We start from the raw sequence: 13151 nt of genomic DNA, 5'->3' as shown, positions 1-13151 counted from the left end.
CTCAGCTGAGCTGCAGTTTTGTGAAATTTTTTAAAGTAGTGGAAAAAAAACTACTAAAAACTGATCAATGAATAATCTACAAACAGGACACATGATTTAATTTACGAATCACCTGTAAACTTTAATGAAAATTGTGGAAAAACATGAATAGTCTAACAGGCTACAGAATGGATGAGAAGTATAAAAGGCCTAATGTGGGCGGCCAGCAAAGAACATCATTTTGTATGCTGAACTGTTTATGTTTATCGCAATATAGTGTTGAATTGATCTTAAACGCATGGTTTTAGGAGTATTTTAATTTTGCTATTGTGTACTGTATCGCATTGGTTTTAATTAACTGTGCAATAAACTTCTTCTTCTTCTTCTTCTTCTTCTTCTTTCTGTGGAGAGTGCTAGACCGATCTGTCTGCTCCAAACCCTGTGTGCCGATCATTCGAACAGCCCTTCTCTTCTCCACTGCTTGAGGGCGGTCGCTCATCTGGGTCAGATTCTAATGCAAATAGTATCGAGTCCCAATCCATCACGTAGGCAGCTCGTCTAGACAGCCAGCGTGGCAGCCGCAGCACATCATCCTCCGTTTTCACCCAGTGGCGCACAACCACTCTACCAAGCTGCAAGCAGCGGCACCAAACTCTCACTCTAGTGTACAGCTATTGCACATCTTGCCAATGCTAGGAGTCTGTTTCTCTTCTGATCTGTCTTAGGGCGGGGCGTCAGGCCGAGCAGCTGCATGTTTTAGGTTTGCTGTTGTGTTGTCAGCCCTTGTCGCATGTGATAAATGTGCGCACTGCGGCCCAGAACAGTTACAATAACTCACATTGCCATGTGGTAAAAGTCCTCTGGTGCATTTGTGTGGCACTGTGCCGAACATCCGATGAAGGCGTAACGGGGTGAGGTACGTGCAGTGGACATAGTTAAACTGCAACAGCTTCACCAGTGCATTTCTCAAGACTCTCGGAATGTAGCTCAGGACTTTGCTTCAGTCTGTCTCCGTTAGTGCAATCTGAAGGTCCATGCTCTAACGCTCCCGTAAGTGGCTGAGGGTTCTTCCACACATCTCCTGAATCAGAGCCTTGTATATACAAGTGATCCAGTGGTGTGTGGTACTGCATGTTAACAGAACCTGTAGTGCTTGGTCTACCTATCCAGCTCCTTACTTGGTCCTCCCCATGTCTCATCTATCTATGGCCTTTCTAAGTGCTGCTTGTGCCACAAACTGTCCAGTAGGATAGCATACATCTTTCGGAGCACCTCGAACGAAAGGGCTGTCACTTCCGTAAACAGCAGACCCAGGTCAACTACGGAGGTCTGGTCAATTGGGATCAATGTGTCATCCGCTCGACCCTGGCAAAGACCGGCACGGGGAAGGTCCAGCGAGTATTCCATTGCAGCGCACCTGCATCGCCAGTAGCGCATCCAGCAATAACGTCCAACTGTCATCAAGAGTGGTAACTTCTAGACCCCAGGGGTCTGCCCCAATATATCCGTTAGCATGCCCTCCCTTGTCTTTCGGAGCAGAGGTTGGTCGTCTCTGGATGCCTCAGGGGATATCCACGTCATGAGCCATTGTCGTTGGCACGCAGGTAGTATAATTCTTAGTCTGGCCCTCCCAGACCGCCCGCAGCCATTGGTGAACACTGTCTGCCCAGTGCCACCGCACATCAGCTCGGATAGACAGCTGTTCAAAACGGTAAACACTTTGCGGGATAGTATTAGTAACCCTCACAAATATCCCCTGAATCCCGGTAGTCCTGAACGCCTAGGAACTGGAAAGTATGTATAGTCACGGGGACAACATATGATGTAGTGTCCACCATCAGGGTCGAGCATTGGTCAGACAGTGAGACACATTCTCCCGACACATTAATTGGCAGTCCAGACAGTGGTCCAAGAGTCCAATAGTTGCAGTGTGGGTGTTAATTTGGAGTCTACATCATGCATAGTCACTCGCATAAAGGGAAACCGCATGTGTACTGCCGGCTATCCATAGCCCATGACTCTCCCCCTGCATATGCAGTCTGCGTGCCAGCAACTCCATGGCGAGTACAAACAACAGAGGAGACAGCAGGTAGCCTTGGAGGGTGCCTCTGTGTACCTGCTATTGGTCTGAGTATTCGCAGCCCACTCTGTCCACGCTTCAAAAAGCAGTATTTTCCGCTATCTGTGTTGTGTAAGGAGAGAAACCTTAGCATAACATGCCAGGATCTCTTAGGTGTCTTGCAAACTCACATCATACTTTTGATAGCAAGCCTTAAATTAAAAATGTATGTGTGCAATGCGCATGTTTAAAAAGTGAACACAAAATAGGAAGCCTAAAACGAAACGGAGAAAGGCCAAAACCTAATAAGTGACATACATAAAAAGCCCACCCTTCACTGACAGTTGATATGGAACACTGATGTAAAATTCCATAATTTATAGTACAACTAACTGAAAATGTATCACAGCCCCAGAAAGTAGGGGCATTTGAGTATGTATATGCATCCTGCCCACATTAAAACTGATATAATGCCATACTTCTTAAATAAGGATTTTCAATCCTATCATCACTTCAAGGTTCGGTAAATTCCTTTATTTAAACCCACTGTAATAACATTCCATTTTTATTTTCATCAGTCGTTTCACTAAATGACTTCACATTACAATTACTGTAAAGCATACCTGCTTCTTTTCTGCAATGTGACCTTTTAACCATCTTTCCACCTCCTCAATTTTCTTCTTGTGTACAGCAAGTTCAGCCTGTCATTACAAAGAGTCATCGATTAATGATACAGTTTACTCAGATCCGAGTCATTCCCGAAAACTTTCTTTGAATTGGTAGCACCTTGTCCTTATTAAATCAGGACATTCAAGAGTATGTGAAAATGTCCAACAGCTTCACTACCGAATAAGGCATAACATCTGAAGTATTTTTTTTATTTGTATTATTAAACAGAGAAGAACGGAAACCAACCAAATGCACATAAAAGATCTTGAAATGAAATACGGCATTAAAAACATGAATACCAACAGTGCATTCTAAATATTTATGCAAGATATAAAGACAAGGCATTACTCAACATCTGACTCTAAGTGGTTTATGGGCTAGTAGGGTGATTTCATTGAATTAAATCACTTATTTAAGAAAACAAATGCTAACCACCTTATTCACATTTTGGCCAAAAGAGACTACCCTCATCACCATGTCCAGATTTAAGTTGCCTGAAACAATATGCTTCCATCTGGGTTTTTCTGTACAACCCAATATATCGACTGTACTTACGGACAGAGTCCTATCACCTCTTAATACAAAATACATCAACAATGCATATACAATACAAGTTAGAGACAAGTTTGTAACTCTTGTTTTAAATCTTTTATTCAACACAAAGGTATGTATGAATGTAGCAATAAATGTAGGGTCAAACAGAATTGCCACAAATCCGTCTCTGCATCAGATCGTCCCATGATAACCAGGTTTCAGAGAAGCTTAGTGGAGGATCAACAACCAAGCAGCAAGAAGGAAGGGCAGGAGGTTTAAAAAGATAGGCACGCCCAGATGGCAGCACCTGCCACCATTGTTGCTACACTAAAGCCACCAAATATACATCAATAGTGCACTGTGCCTGCAAAAGAAGCATTTAAATGTTGGTACATTCAATGATGACGTGCTTTTGTGCAGCAGGTCAGTTCTTTAAACATCACAACTACCATAATCATTATGTAAAACTCCAGCATCTGGAGTTTATTTTGGGTGTAGAAAAAGACAGTCCAGGGTGGAGGTGAAGAAAGACCAAAATATCGTTTTTAACAGTCTCACAAATCAAGCGTGGAATAAATAAACAACAAAAGAACACAGCTGTCATACATCCTAAATGTATCACTTCCACGCTCATGTGGGAATACAGAATCAGAAAGGCCAGGACGATTTAACACTTTATAAAGAAAAATATCCATATGAAATGGGTGAGTTCAGGTCAGGCAGAATCCCCTCTGTTGCATTCCCTGATGCTCATCAAACCTTCAGATATCCTCATCTGACATCCGTTGGAGAACATGCATGCCCTGGGTGATTAACACTTTTATGATGGATTACAGATCCTATTTTCTCACTAAAGATAAATGGCTCCGGTGCAGGAAAATGTGGATTGCTGCCCCCCATTACCTTGCAGGTCCCTCTTTCTTATAGCCAATTCGGCAACCATTTCCCATTGCTTTGATCTGCCCAGTTATACAATTTAATACCAAGAACAATGGTTCATTTGGAAGAGATCTGTGGTTCACGGAGGGCTTGAGAAACTCACTCCTATGTATATATTTTATAAACATCTATTGCTTGGAATCTAGACTTGTCTTATGATCAAAACACAATATTCACATCTGTCTTTGTTTCAGAAGAGGCAACAGTCAAGCATGATTCCTTAAGAAATATATATATATTCGTAATTTGTATATCTTAGTTTGTATCCACACTATTTATTTATTTATTTTATTTATTTTGAAAGTTTTATATAGCGCGAACAAGATCTTTGCAGATATCAGAGCGCTTTACAAAGCCGGGAATACCAACAAGCGAGTGAATTTAAACATAATAAGTGGGAGGGGTAGGTACGTGAGGGAGCAAATTAGTACAGCAAATCAATAATAAAAATATAACAGTTAAAAGTGTGCATAGCTGGTCAGTAGCGTCAATAATACAGGTGAAATACATAGTCATAGAGTTCGAACATAATAATACAGGTCGGTGTAGAGTCTTTATAGATCCATGCTCATAGGTCAGGTGTATTTGGCCATAAAAATAGCTTTCACTTCTTTCTTAAAAAGTGTAGTGGAGGAGATGAGCCTAGTTTCAGGAGGGAGTGAGTTCCAGATCCTGGGTGCCATTCCTGAGAAAGAGCGTTTATAAGTTTTTTCCTTCCGGAATCTTCGAGGTTTTAGCAGAAGATTGTTTGTGCCTCTGGTGTTTCTAGAGCCGCCAGAGATTGACAGCTTCTGAGTGAGGTATCCAGGAGAGCTCAGGTGTAGAGCCTTGTGTGTCATGCAGGCGATTTTCAGATGTATTCTGGCTTCAAAAGGCAGCCAGTCTAGTGATTTCAGGTCAGGGGAGATATGAGAGTGCTTTTTTGATCCAGTGATGAGTCTCGCTGCAGCGTTTAGAGAGGCTCTTAGGGGTGCAGTAGTGGTTAACGGGAGACCGCAGAGGGCGGTGCTGCCGTATTCAATTCGCGGGATGACCAGTGCTTGTACTGCAGTTTGGAAGTCTTTGGCTGGTAGGAAGGGTTTAAGTTTCCTTAGGGTATTGATTTGGAAGTTCGCTCCCTTAGTAACCTTGCTGATATGGTGCTGCATGTTGAGATTGGAGTCAAGAGTTATGCCTAGGGATTTCGCTGAATCCACTATGGTGGGTTGGACATTGAGTGCAGTTAGCTGTTTAAGCCAGGTTTGAGTGGTAGAGATCTTAGCTGGAGGTGAGATCAGCAGGAATTCTGTTTTCAGAGCATTGAGTTTGAGATGATTATCAGCAAGCCAGGATTGGGTGCTTCTGATCGTAGAGTTCAGGAGTACGATGTCATTGAGAGATTGTAATTTGAGATATAGTTGAGTGTCATCTGCGTACATGTGAAAAAGTACATTGGATGCTTGAAGCAAGGTGGTGAGAGGTTCCATAACTAAGTTGAACAATGTTGGTGAAAGGGAGGATCCTTGGGGGACACCTAACGAAACAGGTATTGGAGAGGACATCAGGTTGTTGCTCTTGAATTTCTGTGACCTGTTGTGTACAAAGGAGATGAACCACTTGAGAACAGTCCCGGAAAGACCCATTCTTGTGTTCAACAGATCGAGTAATTTCTCATGTTTAACAGTGTCGAACGCTGAAGAGAGATCAAGAAGGATGAGGAGGCAGGTATCCCCTTGATCTAGGATTTGAAGGGCGTCGTCGATTATGTGAGTCATAGCAGTTTCAGTGTTGTGACCTGCTCGGAAGCCTGATTGATGAAGGTTAAGGAGATCAAACAGATCAATGTGTTTAGTCAGTTGTAGTTGAGCGCATTTTTCCAATAATTTGGCGAGAGTGGGAATATTGGTAATGGGACGCTAATCCAAAGAACAGATTTGTAAAGAGGTGGTCTAAGGGAACATGTGGCACAGTGCAAGCGATTGGTTAGACTCAAGATGGGCGACCGAGAAGTCAGTATATTTTTCAAACTTTCGAGCTCTTTGGGTTTTATAGTCTTCAAACATTTGAGCTCTTCAGACTTCATAGTCATTGTTTCTTAACACTTTGTCTGTCATAAAAACTCTCTTAAGTCTCCCGCCTCGCTTTCATTTTTGCCCTGACAGCTTCTGAATTTTTCTAGCAGCCCCAGCTTGGTTGACAATTTAGATATAATCATTTTGTACTACTCTGCAGTTACCTGAAGTAGCCATTAATAGTGTTTCTCCCTGTATTAAAGTCATCCCAGCTAAACTGGTTTCCCACTTTGCTTTTGGAGTCTTTGGCTGTCAGAGGCCTAGGCAAAAAAGTTCAATTTCTCTTTACTAGCTTGCTGTTTACCGTATTTGCGTTGCATTGTATTTGGATATGGACTGGAACAAGGAAGAATGAAAGGCTTTTACAAGCAAATCTCCATAGCATTCCTCAGGACCTGCACATGGACCCAGAGGGACTCCTCCAGCACCGGATAAAAAAGGAGACTCTGGAAATCACCAGTTTGGCTCTCAATGGGATCCCTGGGTAATATCGGTATGGGCCACAGGCTTACTCCACACTAGTTAGATGCTCTCCATCAGTCGTCAGCCGATCCTAAGAAGCCATTCACCAGGCAGCTGCTGCCTCCCAGACCAAATCTTCTTGTTTACAATAGTATATGAGGATCCAAAATCAACAACCATATGAATACCAACACCTCCAATTTTCATAAAACAAATAGGTTTGTTTTTCAATGTACCCTCATAAATGACGTAAGTCCCTTGCTCACTTGGCCACTGGATTCAAGATAGCCTGGCTGATGAGGATTATGAATCCGAAACCGGTCCCAGGATGCTTGTTTCCGGTCCAGGGAAGACATGGCTTGGCAGTTCGGGCTGGACTGTTCCCATGAGGCACAGGGTCAGACTGATTTGCATATAGCCATGTCTGAACTGGGGTGGCTGAGTGAACTAAAGAATGGTGATGGAATAAACCCAGATCAGTTGACTGGGGGTGAGTGTTTGATTTGTTCAAACGTTCCGTCCATCATCCCCTTTTGTATCGCTTTGTTCGCCCTAAGTGTGGCAGGGTATGCTCAGACGTGAGTCCCTTGTTCACTTGGCCACTGGATTCAAGATAGCCTGGCTGATGAGGATTATGAATCCGAAACCGGTCCCAGGATGCTTGTTTCCGGTCCAGGGAAGACATGGCTTGGCAGTTCGGGCTGGACTGTTCCCATGAGGCACAGGGTCAGACTGATTTGCATATAGCCATGTCTGAACTGGGGTGGCTGAGTGAACTAAAGAATGGTGATGGATTAAACCCAGATCAGTTGACTGGGGGTGAGTGTTTGATTTGTTCAAAAGCTCCATCAATCAACCCCTTTGGTATCGCCTCCCAGACCAGTCACTCAACCTGGGTGGTGCAACTGGACACTGAAAACGGAGCAGTGCCACAGCTCCACAGAAAAGTAGGCATAACAGAGTTTAGCAAGCTGCACTACTCCTAAACCTTGACCCCCAATTTGACTTTAGAAAAAAAACGATTTAAATAAATATGTGCATCTTCTTTAAAATGAGAATCAACAAAAGAGCAAACTTTGCCAAGCAAGAACCTGATACAGTTCCATTTAGCACCATATTTCAAGACAAAGATATGGCTGGGAACATACAAAACATGTTGTATGCCCACAAATATGCTTACCCTTAGATGGGTGCTTTGGGCAAAAATATAAACTTGCATATGTAACTCTGCATTGCTGCCGAAATTTATATGGCTGTTGCATATAGGAAAATATGGCAGGCATCCTTAAATAAAGCACAGATAACCCATCTTTGATAAAAATTGGACTAAATTAAATACATGATTTGCAAAAAACAATGCACAGTAGATAGGCTTGCAAGCTGTGAAGGGGAAGACTTTTAAAGGTTCTTTCTCCATGAACACATGCCATGTTTTCTGTTACGGAAAGTGAATTCAGATTTAACCTTACAAACCTGTGATTCGGGCTTGTATTTATCAATCCATGGATCATTGCAAGACTCGCCTGCCGGTTGTTTAGACTGATCACAAATTCGTTCGATAGAGAAGGGCTTTGCTCTCTTTCTGTGCAATGACTTGCTCTGGAAGCTGGTGTGTAAAGAGGGCTTGTCTTTACTCTTATGGTGTCTCTTTATCCCTTCAGATGGATTGGATCCTGGAGGAGCCGATGTGAGGACTGAGTTTCCAAATAAGTCTTCAAATGATGGTTCTACCCAGTCTGTGATCTGTATTAGACACAAAAAGAAAGGAGTATAGTTTACAAACATAGGAATGATAAAATAAAAGGGTATTGGCAAATGCATATTTAAGATTAGTCATAAGCATGACAAATTTAAAGACTTAATTTGATCAGAAACGATAAGTGCGGACCTTGTTGTAGCCACAAGGTACTTACCCGCTGCAATTCAGAACCACTAGGTGCAAAATAAAAGCCGGTAATCCTAATCTGCCTCCAGTGTATATTTAATAATGTGAGTTGTATGCAAGGAACGTAACTGCTATGTGCTTCTGTATATTTTAAGATCAAAACTAAATGCAATAGTAAAGAATGAGATAAAGAAACTCCACTAGATGGCACAACACACTAATCTAAACTGAAAAAGCAGTATAAAATATTCTATTCTTGTGGGTTTGATGTATGTTCTATGAATCACTTGTACATTACTATATTTGAATTGTGTTAAGAAGGAAAAGATAATAAACGTTTATTAGACAAGACACATGAATCCAGATTACTGACCTTAGCAGACACTAACTTTCTGCTGTAAGAAGTTTTTGACATTATCAGCTTGAAGAATTCCCATCCGCACCATGCCACATGAACACATGAAAGGAATGGAACTAAAAAAACAATCAAATAAAAACAAAATATTAAAATACATTTACCCACATAAAAACAGAATAAGAAACAGAAAATATCAAGATAACACTCTATAGCAAAAATACCTACATCCCACAGAAGGCAGTTGCAAACTATTCTGTTTTCGCACCAAAAGGAAGGATTCCACAAATAGGCAGTCGAACTGCATTAGTCCTTTTCAGAATAATACCATTACACTTTATTGGTACCATGGATGAAGTCAATGCAGTCTCAATGCCAAAGAGAAACAAACCCAAAAGGAATGGTATTTCAGGAACCAATAGCCTTTACCTATCTTTGGTGGGGGTGGGGGCTACAGAGAGCCTGGCCGGAAGACGGCCGCACTTAAGAGGGGCTCTGTCAGCTGCGGTCTAAATCTGTCATTTATATGAGCCAGTATCACCCATCCTCTTCTTCTTGGCTGTGTGGTTGGAGTCCTTTGGGTGGAGAAGCTGGGGGCCTGGGTCTGCGTTTGATCTTGGGGACCCGTGATTGGATACTTGTGAGCTCTGGCCAGCCGCACGCTCGCTCACCTGGGGAAGCTCGGGCGCCACTCGCCGGCTCAGCGTAGCTGCAGGAGATGGGACCCACTGAGGAGAGAGCTCGGGGCCCTCCCCTGGCAGCCGTGCTGGGGAGATGGGGCTTGACGGGACAGAGGCTGCTGGCTCTGCGTGGCTGTGGAGGATCGCCGGGCCACGCGGAGGCCGCTGAGAGGAGGCCTCATACTGAACTGCCGCAGCCACGATGAGGAATAACAGCTGAGAGGAGGCCTCATACTGAACTGGCGCAGCCACGATGAGGAATAACAGCGCGGAAAGTGGAGGTTGGTGGAACAACAGACAGGTGGGAAAGTGAGTGCGGAGTGAAACATGTCTGTGCCGCAGGGGACCTGAGGCTTGGGAGACCGCCACGTGAATGGGAGGTCTTCTGCCTTTGTGAGTGAGGTTGCAGGAGCGGCGATTGAGCCTGCCTGGCCCCTGAGGTTATTGAACAGGGAGTGAGGGGGACTGCTATCTGTACCCTTTGGAACATTGAGACTAACATCGGATGTGGCAGAGGGGATCTGGTTCTGCTTGTGCTCCTCCCTGCCTCCGTAGGGAGTGACGGGATCTGGGACAAACATTCAGACAGCAGTGCCGCCTGAGTGTTGACAATGTCCCATCGTGTGCATCGCTCTAATTCATATGTCTGTGGTTAATGATCGTCAGGTGCCCAAAGTGGACACATGTACCGTAGGAGACTGGCATGCGTTAGGAAAAGGTATCTGGGAGGTTGTGTTTGTGTAAAATCTTTGTGAGTCATGAGAGCGTTTTCCGCATATAGGTCACTCACTGTGGTGACTTCTTCGTGTGCCCTGGGTAGAAGCCTCCTACTCGTTAGTATACCCGAGGCGGTATGGAGGCTAGGCAGTATATTGGGAAAGTTAGGCACTCAAACTGAGGAACAGCTTAGTGCTATCTTCCAGTACTAAATCACAATACATAAAGGCAGTGTATGAGTGGTTAGAAATTGGTCAGCCGGACACAAAAACCGGTGAAGAAGGCCATTTTTCTATTGTACTACAGTTAGATTTAGTTCCAATAAATTATGGCCAACGGGCCAGTATGATAACCACTGCAGTTGTCCAGCTATACAGTACGCTTTGAAATCGGAAGATCCCAGTACCCCCGTATCCGTTGGAAGCGTGATCATGCACTGGCGCTGTATGGGACATGAACTGCGTGGGGAAGAACCAGAAAAATCAGAACTGTGCATGTGTGCAGCTATAATACAAGTCCATACCCAGCATGCCAATTCCTCCCTATTCAAATGGGAGCGTAAGGGCTTCCCATGCAAGTCTGGGCTGTTTTCCTGCCCATACCAGCGAATCCAAAAAGGAGCAAAGTCTTTGTCTGAACCCCCGAGTGAGAAGAAGGGGAAGGTTTATGAAGAGGTAAAGAACTTGGGGAAATATCACCATTTTGGCTATGGCTATCCGTCCCATTAAAGACAGCGGCAGATGTGTACATTTAGCCAGCTGATCTTCTAGCGGCTCAATCAAGCTATCATAATTCGCCCTTCAGAGAGCATCAGGTTCCCTACTCAGCCATATGCCCAAATATTTGGTCGGTTTCGTCGCCCATCTGAGAGGGAATTCTAGGCAGAACTGCCACGTCTGCTGCAGGCGAATGTCAAATCTTCTCCTGGTCCGGATGGGGAAATCAGATGCTAGGCAGTCTAAGCTGACTTTTGAGTCACGCAGACAGTCCAAGGATGCGGACACTCCCCCAGAGGGGGGAGCATCGAAGATAGAAGCCAGCTGCGCTAGCTCTCAGGAACCTGACACAAGGGAGATGTTCCAAGACCTCAAACAGTCCCTAACTTGGATTGATAATAAGACTGTCTCCCTGGCAGACAGATTTGATTGACTGAGAGACAAGGTCTCTGAACACGTTGAAAGGCTGGACCAATTGGAACAATGTACACCTATTGGTGAAAGATGAGGGGAACACGACAAAAGAAAAGTTGCTCCCTATGGAGAAAGTGCTTGAACTTCTATGTAACAAGAACAAGGACCTAGAAGCGAGAGCCCATAGGAACAACATTGGTATTGTTGGGAGTTCCAGAATTAACTAAAATGAATTGAGAGGAAGATTATGTTGAGGACATGTGAAAATCTTTGCTTGGGGACTCCCTATTGTGCTTCTGTGTAGTGGAGAAGGTGCACAGATCAATGGGCCCGAGACCTCCGCGGGGAACGGCAGCTCGCCCAATTATTGCGCGCCTCTTGAATTACAGAGAGAGGGACCCTGTGGTTAGGGTGGCACGAGCAGAGCAAACACAGTCATATCAAGGTAATGCAGTGTCGTTTTACCTCAACTTCACGATGGCGGTGCAAGCGGCACAGCTTCCTGCTGGTGAAAAGAGCGCTCCAAAAAATAGAAGCTAGGTACTCGCTGCTCTACCCTGCGAAGCTGCACAACTTCCATGTAGGCAAAACTTCCGATTTCACTGATCCTAAGGCTGCGGCTAACTTTGTCATTGAACTTGAGCGGGTTAGTTGAGACCCTCCAGGAGCTGCTGACAATGGGGATAGTGACTTATTAGCTGGACAATTTAGGTGAGGGAGAACTGCTGGAATCTAGTTCGACTAGAGCAGTGGCAATGGGATGGGGCTCGAGAAGCTCTCCATCTGGCTGATGGATGCACGTGTGGCAGTGATGCTCTTCCCTTGATTACTTTCAGCTGGTGGCTGCTGGCCGTCTTTCTGGTCCGGCCCGGCTCATTCGGTGCTAGGTCTACTGGGCCACTAGTGTTCCCCCTTAGGGATGATTCCCCTCAAATTCTACACAGTTAGCCCTAGGAGGCTGCAGTTGGGTGTGTGGGGTATTTTTCCTGCCCGATTGGGGACAGGAGTGGGTGAGGGGTGGGTGTGGAGGGGAAGCTTTGAATTGATTTGTCTGTCTCTAGTTCTTTCTCCTTCTCTTCTTTCTTCTGTCTTGTCTCTGGAGGGTCATTATAGCATTGAGGCACAGGGGGGACCTCTCGGGACTTACCATCATTTGAGATCATTGGCTAGGTAGATTGAGTCGCTATCTCAATGTTGCTAATGAAGGTTACATGGAACATACGTGGTATGAATGATAAACGAAAAGCTTGTGGCTTGTCTGGGTTGGCATGGAGTTGACATCGGTCTACTGCAAGAGCTACATTTGACGGAAAGCGTTGGTGCACTTGCCAGCAGGTTGGATAGGTGGGAAGCACATAGCCAGGGGGCGGGCCAAACATTCACGCACACTTTAGGGAATGCAAACCACTCCCACCCCTGTCCGCCTCAGTCAGCAGAGCAGCCCCGTCCGTCCCTTCCGTAAAGCTGCCGAAACAAGGAAAAAATAAAATGATAATAACTTTGAGTTATGTTATTTTTCCCGTAGAGTCACTGCTTAAAAGCAGTGAGACGATGCTACTTTGCCTTAGCGGGGGAGCCGCCACTGTAGATGCATAATGCTAGCTGGCACGCTTGGAGGATATCAAATCAGGCTTGTGTTAGTGTATTATCAAAATGTGGACGATCCATACTTTTTTAGCTTACATTTGGAG

At 44.6% G+C, this 13151-nt stretch overlaps 1 protein-coding gene across 4 annotated transcripts in view; it reads right to left on the bottom strand.

Annotated features, from left to right (window-relative positions):
* Positions 1-13151, bottom strand: part of RAD17 (RAD17 checkpoint clamp loader component) — a 564733-nt gene that overhangs the window by 354947 nt on the left and 196635 nt on the right. For all 4 annotated transcript variants that reach the window (XM_078675299.1, XM_078675297.1, XM_078675300.1 and 1 more), the window contains exons 2-4: positions 8952-9052; positions 8167-8436; positions 2662-2739 (exon numbers count right to left, since the gene is read on the bottom strand). In XM_078675299.1, coding sequence (XP_078531425.1) covers positions 2662-2739; positions 8167-8436; positions 8952-8993 — 390 coding nt within the window. In that variant the 5' untranslated portion in view covers positions 8994-9052. The remainder of the gene's footprint in view (positions 1-2661; positions 2740-8166; positions 8437-8951; positions 9053-13151) is intronic.

The sequence above is a fragment of the Lissotriton helveticus genome, chromosome 2_1 (genome assembly GCF_964261635.1).
Source record: "Lissotriton helveticus chromosome 2_1, aLisHel1.1, whole genome shotgun sequence".
In the NCBI taxonomy this organism is placed as follows: domain Eukaryota; kingdom Metazoa; phylum Chordata; class Amphibia; order Caudata; family Salamandridae; genus Lissotriton; species Lissotriton helveticus.
The sequence above is the reverse complement of the archived record's forward strand: the minus strand, read 5'-3'. Positions and strand labels throughout refer to the sequence as shown.